Below are 15,576 nucleotides of genomic sequence, written 5' to 3'. Positions count from 1 at the left end.
AACAAATGAAAACCTTGCAGCCTCCCGCCATTTGCAAATCTGATCAGATGACGGCACGCGGTGGCGTGCATGACCCGATCTGCAACAGCCTGTCAGGCATCCGCTGCTTCACTGTCCAGCTTCCCATAGGCTGTGGGTCTGACACCTCTCTCTGGTGTTTCGGAGCTGGGCCGTTGGGTTCCTCCGTGCATGGGTGAAGCAGGGATGAGAGCAGAGTCCCCGTCCCTATAGCCGGAGGGCGGTCCCGCACCTCCACACATTTGCTTTGAAATGTGATGACTTATGACCTATTGGCCTGTGTTCTCCTTTCTTTAGAAATTATACTTTATCAGAGCTATGATTTCAAGTATTTTTAGGATTTTTATTTTCTCTGAAATGGGGTCCAGAATTGTTCAAGACTTTGATGTGAACAAGAGGACCAGTTAAATTGTTTTCAGACTTCCTGAGGGTAACCCGAAGCCCTCTGCCCAGCTCACTGGGGGATGGGGGTGCCGTCCTGGAGTCTAGAATATGCCGAATGGAGAGGGACGTGGCCTGGGTTCCATGTGGCCTCCCTGTACTCTGTTGAGATCCTAAGCGATCCTTAGTCCCCGTGCCTGTTTCCCCATCTGTAAAGTGGGGTGAGTCATGGAAGCGTGCTTGTGGGATTGCTGGGGGGCTTCAGTCCCAAAGGGCTGGCCAGTGGTCGGGGCTCCTTCCCCACTGGGCTGCTGAGGCCTGACTGGGAAGAGTGGTCCAGCTGCCTCAGGGCTTGTGGCCAGGAGAGTCGTGGAGGGTGGTACGGGGCGTTCTGTGGATGGGCTGTGAAGATGTGGCTTTCCTTGGACCCTCCTGCTGACCCTCCTTAGTGAACTGTGGGCCGCGAAGTCATGAGCCAGGCAGGATCCTGCTAGCCTTGGTCCGTTCCCCACTTGGCCGGAGCTCTGTCTGGGCGTTTGGTCGCTTAGCAATTTAAGAGCCAGACGACAGTTCAGATTCTTTCTTCGACAGAGGATGTGGGACTTGAACAGCAAGATAGTCTCCACAGGAGAGAAGGGCAGGATCCCGGGCCTCAGATGCGCCTGCTTCCTGCCCACAGGGAGGCATCTCCCCGCTACTCCCACAGCTCCTAGTGCATTGAGGGCCAGGGAAGTGGGCTTGAGGCCCCCTCTTCCAGGTTGGAGGTAATGCTGCGACTTAGGCCAGCTTGACTTAACGCCTAAAAGCACCCAACTTGTGGATGCAGGTGGTACCGGCGCCCACCAAGTGCTCCTCCACCCCCGGGGCTTCGCCTCGGCCCAGTGTTGCCAGCAGCCATCACTTGGGTGACAGCCCTGTCACGCGGGCCCCTCCCGGCGTCTGCGTTCCGGGCAGGCCCGCTGGCGCTTGGGATCCTGGTTATTGCATGTCAGGCGTCTGCGGCTGGCCCTGCCGAGGTGACAGGACCTGGGGTCACCTGGCGCATGACTCCATCAAGCCTGGGATGGTCCTGCTGGCTGATGGACCACATGCAGTTGTTCCGGAAAGCTCCAGCCTGGGTGAGCCGCTCATTGCACCATCTCTGCCTCTAGAGTGGAGAGAAGGAGCCCCTGGACCTTGGAGCCCCCATCTCGAGTCTGGACGGACAGCGGGTCATCTTGGAGGAGAAGGACCCCTCCCGAGGGAAAGGTGAGCAGGGTGACGCTGCCCTGGCCCTTCTGGCCTCCTGGGTCCCTGGGCTCGGCCCCCCGAAAGCTCCCGGCCCTGCTGCCCCGTGGTATCAGAGTGACACTGCGGATGGCCTCATTTGGGTTCAGGGTCTCACGGGGCTCGGCGACCCCCTGCCATGGCCGAGTCCAGCCGTGGCTGGGCGTCTGTCTGTGGGCAGGAGGCCCCGGGACCAGGAGTGCGAGGGCCTCTCGCTGGGACCCCCGCGTGTCTTCTCTGCCGTAAGAAGGGGCGGCAGGCCCTGCGAACGCCCTGCAGTCGCTCCGAGGGTCCATCATGCCCTGGAAAGTGCTCTCTTCCTGGGAGGCCTCCCCATCCCTCTGCACAAGGGACCCGGGGCTCTGGGGCATCGCTACCCCGTGTCGGCCCAGCAGCGGCTGAGGTGGGGGGCTGGGGCCCCCTGTGCCCAGTGCACAAGGAATCAGTGGTTTACAGGGCCCTTTCCCATACGCTGCCTCAGCCCCGCAGCCCTGCCCTGGGGACGGGGACCTGCACTCCCAGGTGGGGGCAGCGGAGGCGCGCCTCCTGGAGAGAGCCTTCTGGAGCCTCCTGAGCAGGGCAAGGAGGCGGCCGTGTCAGGAGCCGCCCTTCCCCTCCCCGCGCCGGCTCGGCTCTGAAATGGGCTACCGATCAGTCGTCTCCCTCCCCAGGGGTGCCCCGGGCTGCGGTCGCCCCTCTGCCCTCGGCCTCCAGTGCCTGCTTCTTGTCCCCCTGTGGGTCCATCTGGGTTCTGGAGTGTGCTGTGTGCGCTTCTCCTGCATGGTTACCGGCCTCAGGGGCCGAGCGGCCTGAGCGGGGCACGGGTGCTCAGCACCTCCCTCCGGGGTCTGATAAGGTTGGACCTCCCGGCCCGCTCGTGCGCAGGTGAGTCTGAAGGCACCGCTGCGGGCAGGTGCGTGCGGTGTGTTTGGGACGCTGCTCACAGATGGGAAGGCTGGGACTCTGCTAGCCCATCCTGGGCCAGGGAAGCGGTCTGTGGACCACGAGGGCCAGAGGGGGCCAGCCTGCAGCCCTGACTTGGGGCGATGGCCGTATTTGAAGATACATAATAAATGTGAGACTCTCCTACTTTCTAAAGACATTCGTGCCAAATAGTACCCGAAAGGTGCTTTCACTCACCACGGGACCACAGAGTCCCAGTAGACACAGTCAGCTGCGAGCCTTCTCCCCGTCGCCGTCATGCACAGCTCGCCCAGACGTGGCGGGCGGAGGAGGCTGGTCCTCTGTCCCTCGACCCCGCATGGGTGCTCAGGCCTGAATGCGCATGTACATAAGGGACCTCTGATACCTTTGGCTTCTGCACAGCATTGATCTCAAAGACGTATAAACGTGATTATGTTAAACGTTGAGATGGATTTGCAATTCACTGCAGTTTTATAAAGCTTATCTCACTATGTTCAGCGTCCACAGATAAACAGAAAAGTGTGCCCATCAAACAGAGCGCAGCTGTAAATGCCGGCTCCAGAAATCACTCGGCTATGGTAATTCCCCTCCTCCCCCCGCCTCGCTCCTTGCCTGCAAAGCTCAGGGGCAGGCGGCCCCAGCGGCTCTCTGCCCTGGTGGGCCTGCACCCTGGGTTGGGGGGTCTTCTCAGGGTCCCTCTGCGGTGCCTGCTCCCACTAGCCTGGGAATCGCTGGGTGGGTGGGTGTGCCTTACGTGCTGTTCTTTTTGCAATCCTTACCATTGCGATGGATGTTTCTGCAACGCATGTAAAGTCCAAATCAATGCAATCTATGTTTCAAAGACCCTTTTTATATAACTGATGAACTGTGCTGTCATGTGTCTGAAATGTGAGTGGAACTTTGACTTTCCTTCTGACGCAGGGAGAGGAAAGAACACTAGGCAAGTCTAATTCTATTAAAATTAAAGGAGAAAATGGAAAGAATGCTAGGGATCCCCGGCTTTCAAAGAGAGAAGAATCTATTGCAAAGATTGGGAAAAAAAAATATCAGAAAATTAATTTGGACGAAGCAGAGGGTATGTGTACTTTTTAAAACTTCCACGTTTTTCGTGAATGCAGTGTCAGTTTTCCAGTCCAGTCACTAGAAGCTTCTCTGAGTTACTGACATTGGGGTGGCCGTGACCCGTCACACTGAACACTCGCCCCTGTGTCTGTCTGCAGCTGTCGGTGTAACTCTACTAAAGCCCCAGTTTTTAGACCGAGAGCCGGGCCCTAGGAGTCAGGGAGCCCCTGCGTGGGCTGCAGCAGGAGGTCTCTGTCCTCCCTCACAGCCGGGTCCCGGCTCAGAGGAGGGCTCAGGACCAGGGTCCACGTCCCTGAGGGTCCTCGGCAGGAGGAGGCCGGTGGGAGGGCCTGGGCCTCGCTGGCCTCTGCTGTCGGGGCCCTGAGGAAAGGCTGTGCGCATTCGGCCATGGGGGCCGGACGCCCGAGCCGCCCCCGGGCCTGCAGGACAGAAGAAGGATGGCATGAGAGACGGAGAGGAGGTGTGGGGGACTTCCTTCCTTTTCTTCCGAAAGCTCGTGACAGAGAGAAGCTCTAGGAGCTGTTCTGCGCCCTGAGCTGTAACCCAGGGAACCCTTCCTGGGCAGGTCAGCTGGGATAGTCACAGCTCCCCGTGGCGTCCGGCCACGTGCCAGAGTAAAACACACGCCTGCCCTGAAGTTCTCGTGTTTCTGAGAGCCGTTAAGATTTGAGCTTTTAAGCTCCTTGCTGGTCAGAAGCTCAGAGCGTAACTTAAGCCTCGAGAAGGCTCAGTGTAGACACCATCTATTTTGGATGGTGAACTCGAGTTACAACTGAGAATCCACCCAGGTAAGAAAAAGAAGAGCTCTGGGGAGCCAGCGAAGAAGCTGGATGTCCCCGGCAGGGCGGAGGTGCCGGGAAGGGGCGGCCTGGGGGGCTGTGGAGCTCCCGGGGCAGGGTGCGTGGTGGGGAGAGGGCTCGAGGGCCGGGCGCTGCTCACAGGCCCCCTCGGGACCGCCCTCTGCCCCGGCGTGGTGCCCCCAAGAGGCCTCCCACACACGGGTCTAGGCTGGTTCACCAGCTCCGGGCACCAGGGGCTCCTGGCTGTGTCAGGCCATGGCGCCTGGTCAGTGGCCTCCCTCCTGCTCAGAAGATGGCATCAAATGCGGGCGGAGCGCAGACATGGGCCGCGGGCTGCGGTGGACCGGAGCCAGTCCAGGGAGGAGCGCAGCTGTTCGTGTGGCCCGCGGCCTCCCTGTGACTGTGAGGGTGGGAACAGGAGGAAGGGGGAGGGCCTGGGGCGGCGGGATAAGGCCTTGCCAGAAGCGCTTGCTGTGCCTGCCGGAAGATAAACGCGATAACACTTGGTCAACGTGGGTTTTCTTCCAACAGAGTTTTTTGAGCTCATTTCCAAAGCTCAGAGCAACAGAGCAGACGACCAGCGCGGGCTGCTGAGGAAGGAGGACCTGGTGCTGCCTGAGTTCCTGCGTCTGCCACCTGGCTCCCCGGGGCTCGCCCTCTCCCCCTCGGCTGCCCCCAAGGCCTTCTGCACGAGACCCACAACAGGCCATGGCGAGGAGAGCGCTCCTCGGCCCCGCGAGAGCCCCGCCACCAGCCCTGGCTCGGCCGACAGCCCGCCTCTCTGTGCCTCCGGGACCCCCAGCCCCCCGGCGCAGGCGGCAGAGGCTGGGAGTGTCCAGACCGTGGAGGGCGAGCACGTGGCCGACCTGACGCTCATGGGGGAGGGGCACATCAGCAGCCCTAACAGCACGTTCCTGCCGCCAGCCCCCACCCCGCCGGGCTCGGCCGCACCTCCGAGACCAGGTACCTCTGGGCGCGACGCCCCTGCTCCTCTCTGACCCCTCTCCTCCCTGCCTGCCCGCCTGGGGTCACCTGCCAGCCCGGGGTCACCTGCCCGGTGCTGTCCACCCACTTAGAAAGCGTCAGCGGTGGAAAGTTACCCCCTCCGCCCCTTAATCCCTCTAAGGAGGTTTCAGCGTGCCGGCCCCCTCAGGTACTGTGTTGGTCTTGGCGGCCTCTGCCTTCTCTAAAAGGACCCGGTGGCCGCTGAGGTCAGAGTGTGGCCAGGATGGGCGGCGGGGGGCTTGGAGGGGGTGGCCCCCTGTGGCGTGACGCTCGTGAGCGGTGCCCGCACTGGGCCCGGCGGTGCCCTCCCGCCATCTTTCCCTGGGTCCCCGGCAGTAATGCCACCAAGCAAGGCCCTGGGAATTTCTGCAAAATGTATGTGTTACTTTTATTACAATCTGGATAGCTAACGGTTTTAGTATTTTAATCTCAAGGCTGAAAAAAACAGTGTTTGTCTTGAGCAAGTGGGTGAAGCCTGTGTGATTTAGAGCAGGAGGGCTGCGCTGACCCTGCAGGGAGGGGTGTTCACCCTCCGCCCATCGGTCAGACAGCAGGTGGGGGCCCTGCGTGCTGGGTGCCGGGATTCCCCTGAGGTTCCCTGACCCTGGGTGGTCACAGGCAATCCTCCAGACGGAGGCACGAACTTGTCAAGGTGAGCAGAAGGGCTGGCGGTGGAGCTGTTCCTTAGCTGCGTGAGTGTGAGCAGGTGAAGCGAGGCCCCCGGCCTCCTGGGAAAGGGGCTCCCGCCCCGCACTAGGGCCACGGCCTGTGTCCCCGGCCCCGAGGTGTAGGGGAGGAGCCTGTCCGCACAGGCATGTGCCCGTGGAGCCCCTGGTGCCGCCGTCCTCGCCGGCGGGCTCCGTGGTGGGCAGACACTAGCTGTGGCTGCTGTTGGGGGTGGCGGGAGGCCTCCTCTGGTCTGAGTCCTTCCCCAGGACTGGGTCCCGTTGGACCTGCAGCCGCATCTCCGTGGGGACCCAGGGCAGCTCTGTACCTCTGGCTCTGTACCTGTGGGGTACTGGCACTTTGGGGACTGGCTCTGCGGGCCGGGCTCCTGGCGCCCTCCCCACGGAGACAGCCCACGGACGTGAAGCCGGGAGAAGCCACGGCCTTCCTTGCATGTCTCCTGCACTTCGACCCGACTTCCCCTCTGCTCTCCCCGTAGACACCTGTGTGTAGTTTCACCTGTGTTTTGACTCTCTGCTCTTCCAGGAGAAATAAACTCTGCATCTCTTCATTGGACTGGTTTAAAGCGCTTTCCTTTCTCACTTGAACATCTGTTTCCTCTTTAGAAAACTACAGGTGTATTTTAACCAGGGAAAACATTGCACATTTTAATGGAATTCATTGGGTTTACTTTACACTGGCTTTCGAAAGCAGACCATTCACTCAGCAGATGTTCTTGAGCCCCTCATGCACACCCGCAGACACAGCTGTGTAAGGGCGGCAGTATCAAGCTCCACCGGGAGGCTGGGTGTGACAGTGGGGACACCGTGAGGGGCTGGGATGGAGCGCTCGGGGCCACGGCTCTCCCCTCCCTGAGAGTTCCGGGGCCGGGGGCTGGGTGGAAGAAGGATGGGGTGCCAGGCGGTTGTGGGTGAGCCGGCTGGGCCGGATCCCTCTGACTCGCTCCCTGTAAACCCAGAGCCCCGGCTCACTGGCTGCCCTCTGTCCAGCCTTTTCCTCCAAGCTCCCGCCGGGCTTCTCCAGCTCCACATTCCGGGCTTGGGACATTGGGCCCACGTGGCTTACCCAGTGCGGGGCTCGGCCTTCCCACCTGTGGCCTGGCAGCGTGGGCAGCGTGACCAGCGAGTTCTTGCATTTCCGGGGTGCGTCGCCGTTGGTGCCCCCCCGTGCACTGGTTGTCCCTGGTGAGTAGGAGCCCAGGTGGGGACCCTGGAAGCTTGGCTCCGTGGGTGTCCTAAACAGGGAGGATGGGGGGGACCGTGAGGGTCTGTGATTGGCCACGTCCTCCTGGAGCTGGGAAGGGCCTCCGCTCCTCCTGTGCGGTGCCCGCTTGCCGTGCGAGGCCCTCGGTGGGACGGCCTCCACGTTGGGCTCGCCGGACGGATCCTGTGCTCGTCCTGTGAACCTTGCGTCCACCTTTGTGACGCGGAACCAGACCCAAGGTTCCGCAGCCAGCGTAGGGCGCTGCAGACACCCTTGGGCCAGCGCGCGCCTGGACCCGGTGCTGAACTCTATATCCTCGGGGTCCAGAGGGCTGGTTTCATCCAGACCTCCTGATGATTCTAGCTGCTGTGAGCTGTTTCCTAGGTGGTGGCCACCGTGGCCCCTCCGAGCAGGGCGAGAGACACAGCGTGCTGATGCCGCCAGACCCTGGGGTGGGGAACCGGGGCCGCATCTGGGCCATGCAGCCCGGGGCAGGTGGGGGGCTGCCCGCAACGCGTCCCCATGTGCGGAGGGTCCCCTCAGAGCCGTGCTGCGCCTGCACCCTGGCCCTCGGTCCCCAGCACCCTCGTACGGAGAGACCTGTGAGTGCCCGATGCGGCCGAGGGATGGAGGTCTTTGAATGGCTGCGGGGCCCAGGCACAGAGCCTCCGCCGCGGGACTCAGCCTTCCAGTGTAGCCTGCCGTGCATTTGGTCCTAATCCTGGCCACCTTCCCCACTGTTAACCTGTTTGGTTTCCAGCAAAACTCTGGGCATTGCTGGGCATTGGTGGGCATTTCCCGTCCCGGGGAGGACTGGCTGGGTGGCGGTGTGAGTCCTCGGTCCCAGCAGTGCGAGCGTCAGGTCCCGAGGTCAGCGTCCACGGCCCTGCAGAAGGCGGAGCCGGCCTCAGGGCTCGCTCACCCAGCAGGCGAAGACCCCGTGTCTACATAGGCAGACGTGGAGAGGGCGTGGGAGTCGCCCCCAAAGGGCACCTTCTTCCCAGGGAGAGAGAGGAGCTGTCTTTAGGGCTGACTGGCGAGCGGGCGGGTGGGTGGCCCCGGCCCAGCAATCCCCCTCCCCCGGCCCCCAGGTGTCCTTGGGCTGGGCAGGTCCTCACCTTGGCCCCGGGCTGAACACTCAACTGGACACGGGAACCCCAGGTGCAGGGCTTGACCTTGTGGGACCTGCTGCCCCAGGAGGTGTCTGGTACCCTTCCCGGGCCCTGGGCTCAGAGAACTCCCTCCCTAGCCACCCCGCCTTCTGTCCAGTGGTTGAGCACCACCCCGACTGCAGCCCCTCAGCCAGGCACTGGGCAGGCTTTCCCCTCACTGCTGCCTGGCCGTGCTGGTGTTGGACGCCTGGGTCAGGGTCCTGGCCGGGCCTCTCCCGTTCCCCTCCTGCAGGAATGCGGCTGCCAGTAGGGCCACCCACCCCTCCCTAGGAGCCCTCGCCACCAGTCCTGGCCCGGGGTCCCGGGGCCTCAGCACAAAGAGATGCTGCTCACTGGATGGGGCAGAAGTCGCCCGACTTGGGGACCTTGTGCCACAGTGTCCAGGGTCCCCAGAGAAACGTCCAGTTACCAGAGTGGGGTCAGGAGCCCTCAGCGCACTTCCTAGCAGGTGCGTGGAGCTCTCCCGCTTGCCAGGGGTCGCTGTAGCCTAGTAACTTGGTTTCCATGGGAACGGGGCTGGAGCGTTAACCAGAGGCCACAAGCCCACATAAGGGCCACACCGTTCACCTTGGCAGTGAAGGCAGCCAGACCACGTGACCTTGCTTTGGCCGTGAGTCCCAGGAGCCCCTCTGCACCTGGCTGCTCAGTGGTCAGCCAAGCCCTGGCCCCAGCCTGGACCCCCAGCCAGTCTCGGTGTGTCACACCTGCTCAGTCCTAGGTGAGGCGGAAGCCCTGGGCTGGGGACAGCGGGGGAAGCGCAGCTGTGTACGGGACAGCAGCCACAGGGGGGATCCAGCTGTCCATCCCCTGGGGCGTCAGGGCCTCCCGGGACAGCCGTGCGGATCTCCCCAGCCCGGGCCCCAGCCTCTGGAACCTGCACCGCCGACCTGCCACTGCCAAGTTTGCACTTGTCCCTTCAGATGTCCCCTCTCTACAGCAGAGCCTTGGCCCTTCTGTCTGGGCGGCCGGGGGACACCTCCACCGCGCACACCTGCCTTCCAGGAGGACAGCCCAGCCTCCCCAGCACAAACCGTGATGTGCATGTGGGGGGCTGCCTGGCCTTCTCGGGGTCACGTTGGTGCCGGGGGTCCCGGTGAAGGCAGCCCCCTGCCAGGACTCTCTCCAGAACCCCCCTTCCAGCGGAGCATGTTCTGGAGCTCCAGCCTTGCCCTGGCTAGAATGGACCTGAGTCCTTCTGCTAGATGTCTGGGGGCTTCTGCCCGCACCCGGCCCACTCCACAGGCCTCCACGGGCATCCCAGGGCTGACCCAGCACCCCTCCCCAAACCCCAGCATGGGCTGTGACAGCTCCATCCTCCTGGCTGCTCAGGCCGACGGCCCTGGGTCTCCCCTCGCGCGTCCATCCTCCTCGTGTCCCCTTCTCCGTGCGTCTCCCCCATGTGCCCTGCGGCTGGTCTGCTCCACCCGGCCCCTGGGTCTCTCAGAGTGGAAGCCACGGGCCGCCAGTGGCTGGCAGCGTGACCTCCCGCACCCCGACCTGGGGCCAGCACTGCTGCAGCCGCTGCCCGCATCCCCTCCCCAGGCTCCGCCCGTCTGCACGCCTGCACTCGGTATGGCCCTGTGACTGCCCGGTCACGATCCCCGCCTTTTACCCTGTGCTGCCGTGAGTGGGAGTCCTGGCACCCAGTAGATGCTTAGTACAGATCTGCTGAATGAAGAGCTTTGATTCAGCACCCAGGGAGAGCTGGAGATGGCCAAGGGGTCAGGCTGCACCCACCACCCTGGCTCCACCCATGCAGCCCTGCACCCACCGGCCCCAGGAGGAGGGTCCTGACTTGGCCTGCACCTTCTCCCGATGTGGAGCCTTGAGGGCCAGAGCAGACCTGGCCGCCGGCGAGGGGCTGATAGGTGGGCTCTCGGGAGGGGCTCTTGGGGTCCCGATCGCCACGAGGCTCCAGCAGGGCACCCTGCGGAGGGCCTGACTGTGCAGAGTCGGAATCAGCCGGGGGGCAAGGCCCATGGTCCCTGGGGAGACGAGGGGTCAGCAGGGCAGCCTGAGGGGCGGCGGATGCGGCGCTGGCTCCGGCCCCGCGTGCGCGTGTCCGAGGGACGTGGGACAGAGGCCCGGGGAGCGACCCTCATGAACAGGGCAGACCCGGCTCCCTTCGGAAGCGGTGGCCCCCGAGCCCTGCAGGGTCCCCCGCGCTGCTGCTCCCGCCAGGAGAGCCAAGGGGAGCCTCAGGAAGCTGGGAGGGCAGCTGCCCCGGGCAGGCCCTGGCACGGAGGCCGTGACGCCCGCATGGGGCTGGGCCCCTGACACTGAGTCACAGGTCTGGGGCTGCCACTTCCTCAGGAGGGCAAGTCTGGGCGGGCAGGCAGGAAGGGCCTGGACCGCAGCCACCTTCCCTGTGACACGCCCGTCCCTGGCCCGGGGACGAGCTTCCTGTCCACAGAGGCAGCACCCGAGCTGCCCAGGCATCAGAGGGGCCCGTGGCTGAGGCCCCTCCCCCTCGCCGGCCTCTGTCCTCCTGGGGGGTCCAAACGGGGCTGGACAGGAAAGGCAGTGCCCCTCAACCTGAGTGGGGTCACGGGCCTCTTGATGCTCCAGACAAATGCCCCAGATGGGGACAAACTGTTGGGGAGCAAAGCCCTGCCTCTGTACGGCCCCCGTCCAAGCGCAGACCAGCCCCACCCCATCATCTGCTGGCCCTGGGAAGCCACCGACAAGCAGGGGAGGGGTGGGTCCCGCAGGCCCAAGCTGAAGGTTTGTTAAATGACTAACAGACTGGCTGTCCAGAGCAGCTCCTAGTCACGGCTGCTGCACGTGGGCCCTCGGAACCCCCAAGAGACAGCTTTCCCCACCCGCACTTCCCGCTGCTCTACCCAAATAGGGTGCCGTGGCCGAGCAGCCCCTGTGAGGCCCTGAGTCAGGCCCATGCCCGTGGAGGCCCGGCAAAGGCTCCTTCTGCCGCCTCCGTTAGATAGAGAGGACGCAAGGCCCTCTCGCAGGCTCAGACCTGCCCCGGGGGTTCTGGGGGCCACAGAGCAGCTCCTGCAAGGGGAGGCGAGGCTCCTGACCCCCACGGCCGTCCCCACTCCCGCACGTAGGCCTCGGACCCACGCAGGGAGCAGAGTCTTCACCTCCACCGGCAAGACCCGGAAGGGGCGGTCAGCAGAGCGGGACCCTGTGTCCCTGCGCCTGGACTCCTGCAGACTGTCCACTGGGAGCCTGGGGCTGGGGCTCCCCGCTCCTTGGGTCTCTTCCTGACCCTCCCCCAGGCACCTGAGGGTTCCTGGCTCCCAGGCTCACTGAGAGCACCCCACAGGCATGCTAGCCTCCCACTACACCTGGCCACACCAGGGCCTGGGGCTCTGCCTGGCCCCTGGCCCCAGGGTGAGCCCTTGGGGGTGCTCGGTGGAGGGAGCCGAGGCTGAGGGCGCCTGCTGAGCACCCTGTGCCCTGCCCACAGCGACCTGGTTCCTGGGAACTGCACCTCTGTCCCCCAGGGGCCCCCCCCAGGACCAGCCAGGGTGACAGCACAGTGACAGCCTGCTGGGGTGGTTGGCAGGGAGGTGTGGCTGCCCAGCCCGGGATCTAAAAACTTCCAAGGCAGTTTCAGGCAGCCTGGAACTCCTGGGGCCTAGGTGGGGACTTGAAGGCAGAGGCCTGGCTGACCACTGAGCAGCCTGGAAGGGGGCAGGCGGCAGGGTAGGTTGGAGGAAGGGGCACTCGGCCTGGGGTGTTGCTGATGGGGTAGGAGAGCGTGAAGCACTCAGAGTTTGTGTGGCTGAAGAGGTAGGCCCGGGTCGACGGGCAGGTGGACAACTGCGTGGCCAGGTCGCGAGGGCCCTGGGGGGCATTGGCGGCGGGGCTCAGGCCCCTGCCCCACTGGGAGCCGCAGCCCTCAGAGACGCCGGGCAGCGAGCTCTGTGGATGGAGACCCAGAGTGCCCTGAGGGTCCAGGCCCGTCTGGGGCAACGCACACCCAGTGCTTGGTCCTCCCTCAGCCCAGCAGCATGCCTCCCCCTGGAGCCCTTCCCTGACGGCCCCTCGGCTGCAGACAGCCCCCCGAGGAGGAGTGGAGGGCTGGCCCTGAACCTGAGCCGCAGTGGGGTGCGGGCCGGACCGTGGGGGTGTCTGAGAGGCGCAGCGGAGGTGGCTGGGAGGGTTCTCACGAGACCGTCCCCCACGTGGCCCTCCTCAGCCACCCCCCACCCCAGGGGTGGCTGCATCCCGCTGAGGGGCCCTGGGACCCCCGCCCCCCTGCCCCAGCTCCTCCGCCACCTCAGCGCCCACCGAGGGGCACCACGTGCTCCCCGCGACGCAAACCCACACACAGCCATGCACCCCTCCCCCTTCCCGCCCTGGCGAGGGGCAGCGCGGTGTCGTATGGGGGTGGGTGCCCCTGATGGCCCCAGGGCTTCGGTGGGGAGCTGCAGGGGCTCGGGTGCCGCCTGGCCTGTGAGCTCCTCCCCAGAGGGGGCCCCAGCTGGGCGGACAGCACCCTAGTGGGTGGGCTGTCCCTGCTGTCCTGGCTGCGCCGGGCGAGGGCACGGTGCAGGGTGTCCCCGTGACAGGTGAGGGGCCGCGCCGGTCCCACCACACGGAACCTGGGCCCTGCGCCCCCAGACCCCCTCCCCCAGCTTGGTCCCCTGCAGCCTGCAGCTCCCTCGGTCTGGGACCCTCCCCGCTGCAGAGGGCTCCCTGTGCCAGGCCCGGGGGCCCCAGGTCGGAAGTCGCCTGCCCCTGGGATGCATGTGGGGGTCTCAGGAGCCCCTTGCCACCGTCTGTGCCAGGAGGGTAGGGTGGGGTCTCCAGCCCAGGGTGGGCAGACGGGTGACAGCCTCTCTCTTCTCCCCGCGGCAGGAGGTGGGGCCCGAGGCAGCCGGGGCCTCCCAGTCAGCACGATCGTCGATGTGGACCGTGTGGCTGGCTCGGCACCTGGGCCGGGCAGCAGCGTCTCGGGGGTGTGGACGGGCCCCCGGAGGTCACGGGCCGGCGGGACCCAGACATCAGACCGCCCCGGCCTGAGCCCCATCCTGGGGGGACCCGCCAAGCCCAAGGCCGGCCCACACCACGCCACCTTCGTCTGAGGCTGCCGCCCGTGCACCCGACCCTCCCTCCCGACCCGGCGCCCCAACCGCCTGCCTGGACACACACGTGGAGAGCAGAGATCCCGAGGGGGCAGCTGAGCCTATCTTGAGGGCCTTGGACGGGCCTCCTCAGCCACCCCGGGGGGCCGAACCAGCAGAGGGTGGGGAGGGTCCTGGCCCCGGACACTCGCCAGCATTGGCTCAGGGCTCCCCGGCCCCCACCCCAGCTCCCGCTCGGCGTCCAGCCTTCCCGCAATAAAGCGTCTTTGAGGACCGGATCGTCGGCCTCGTGCCTGGTCCTGGGGCCCAGACCCTGCCCTCAGGGAGCCGTTGTTCCCGTGGCCCTGTGCGTGTATCGGCAGGGGGCTGGGGAGAACCAGCTCTCGGGGGTGAGGTCAGAGGTGAGCAGGGAAATAAGGCTGGCCTCGCGGGGCACGAGGCCTAGCCTGTGGGCAGTGGGACGTGGTCCTGCCCCGTCCAGGGCCCTGGTCTTGTCCACGTCACAATGTCTCCTGCAGCTCGGTGCAGGGTCTCCACTTGGGGTGGCCGCCGGTGGGGGCAGAGCTTGGCCTGGGGACCCTTCAGGCCATTCTGACCCAACCCCCCGCCCTTAGCCTCATTTAGGGAGGTGGTCTGGCAGGGCGTGTCTGTGGAGGGACCACCTCAGGGGAAGCCTGACTGCCCTGCCCAGAAGGCCTGGGAAAGAGTGTCAGTCTGTGCAGTGGTCCTGAGGCTTGAGCGAGCCGGGAGGAGACGGGGTAGCAGGCCAGGCCAGTGGGCAGGGCTGCCGTGTGACGCTGGGTGGGCAGGGCAGATAGAGACGGTGCCATCAGCCCAGGTGCCTCGGCAGAACCCCGGCGCTGAGCAGCTGAGGGGCCCCCGGCACCCCTCCCTCCTCCGAGATGCATGTCAGGTTTGTCAGAAGGGCCCTAGGCCTGAGCGCGCCCTGGGCCGCTGGGGCTGCTCTGGATGCTCCTGGGGAGCTGTGCTCTGAGCTGGGGATGCCCACGTGGAAGAGAGGGGCCGGCACTCACCGCGTGCCAAGCTGGGTGCCCACTCAGTTTCTGCTCTCACTCCGTCTGCACAGAGGGGAAAACGGGGACCCAGAGAGAGTGCGATTTGGGGGCGCACAGTGAGACAGCTGCAGTGCCAGGCCCATCCCCAGGCCAGCCCTTCTCTCCGCCCTGTGCAGGCAGCTGAGATGACTCATGGGGACTGGGCCACCCACCCCCAGCCCCCCCGCCGCCTCCGCGGCCCCTCAAATTGCAGAAGAGTTTCCCGTGGCAGCTCTGCCTGCAGCTGCAGTCACGAACCAGGGGCCAGCTGGGGCGACAACTGTGGCCGCATCTGGGGGGAGACACCCCAGTGTCCGTTCACAGACCTGGGCAGGACCCCAGGCCAGGTCTCTGTGGCCCTGGTGCCTGGCCGGTGCTTGGGATGGGAAGGAGGGCAGCCCAGGACAGAGGCGGGATGGCACGGGTGGTCCCGGCTACGAGGGGAAGCCCAGGGGCCAGAGGGCTTCCTGAGGGGGTGCTGCAGTGGGGGAGGGGAGCTAGGACAGCAGGCAGGGCTCTGGTATTGCCCACCTCCTCCGCTCCACTCCCCCTCCTCCCGGAGGTCCCACCTCAGGCTCGTCCTGGGAGGCACAGGCAGAAGTGCTGCAGAGAAGGGCGGCAGAGGTCCCTGTCCCGGGGGGCACAGTGTGCAACGGTGCACACACCCTCCTCTCTGTGCCTGGCCTCTTGCTGGCCAGGGGCCACATCCCATGCTCCAGGCCTGGGCCCTGAAAAGGGCTCAGCATGTGTAGGTGCTCTGGTTAGTATAGCTCACAAATAGACAATGGCCAGCCCTGTGGCCAGGTAGGGACCGGAAGCTGGGGCTGTGGGGGTCCAGGTCCCTTCCTGCCGTGTCATCCTGGAAGACTTCCTGGAGGAGGCGTCGTAGCTGAGACTCGAGGACATTGTCAGGTCCAGGACCAGCATG

General features: G+C 65.1%; 2 protein-coding genes across 9 annotated transcripts in view; one reads left to right on the top strand and one right to left on the bottom strand.

Moving 5' to 3' along the window:
• The window catches only part of RGS12 (regulator of G protein signaling 12), a gene marked incomplete at its 5' end in the record, with an annotated part of 117,810 nt that extends 103,635 nt beyond the window's left edge, over positions 1-14,175 (top strand). For 3 of the 8 annotated variants that reach the window (XM_081237473.1, XM_081237475.1, XM_081237474.1), the window contains 5 exons: positions 1,551-1,647; positions 3,088-3,167; positions 3,511-3,664; positions 5,004-5,435; positions 13,367-14,175. In XM_081237473.1, coding sequence (XP_081093599.1) covers positions 1,551-1,647; positions 3,088-3,167; positions 3,511-3,664; positions 5,004-5,435; positions 13,367-13,593 — 990 coding nt within the window. In that variant the 3' untranslated portion in view covers positions 13,594-14,175. Of the gene's footprint in view, positions 1-1,550; positions 1,648-3,087; positions 3,168-3,510; positions 3,665-5,003; positions 5,436-13,366 lie in introns of those variants that run through there. The other 5 variants (XM_081237477.1, XM_081237479.1, XM_081237476.1 and 2 more) reach the window with 3 other exon arrangements.
• Positions 6,711-15,502, bottom strand: LOC308619060 (uncharacterized protein). Its single transcript, XM_081237569.1, has 5 exons — positions 15,424-15,502; positions 14,628-14,672; positions 8,113-8,253; positions 7,255-7,398; positions 6,711-7,110 (listed from the first exon to the last, which is right to left on the bottom strand). The coding sequence occupies exons 3-5, from the start codon at positions 8,150-8,152 to the stop codon at positions 6,863-6,865; spliced, it is 432 nt and encodes a 143-aa protein (XP_081093695.1). The 5' UTR covers positions 8,153-8,253; positions 14,628-14,672; positions 15,424-15,502; the 3' UTR covers positions 6,711-6,862.
• Between the last annotated feature and the right edge of the window lie 74 nt (positions 15,503-15,576).

This window comes from Mesoplodon bidens (assembly GCF_964165515.1).
Source record: "Mesoplodon bidens genome assembly, chromosome: 1".
Taxonomy (NCBI): domain Eukaryota; kingdom Metazoa; phylum Chordata; class Mammalia; order Artiodactyla; family Ziphiidae; genus Mesoplodon; species Mesoplodon bidens.
Note: the sequence above shows the minus strand (reverse complement) of the source record. Positions and strands in the feature narration are given on the sequence as shown.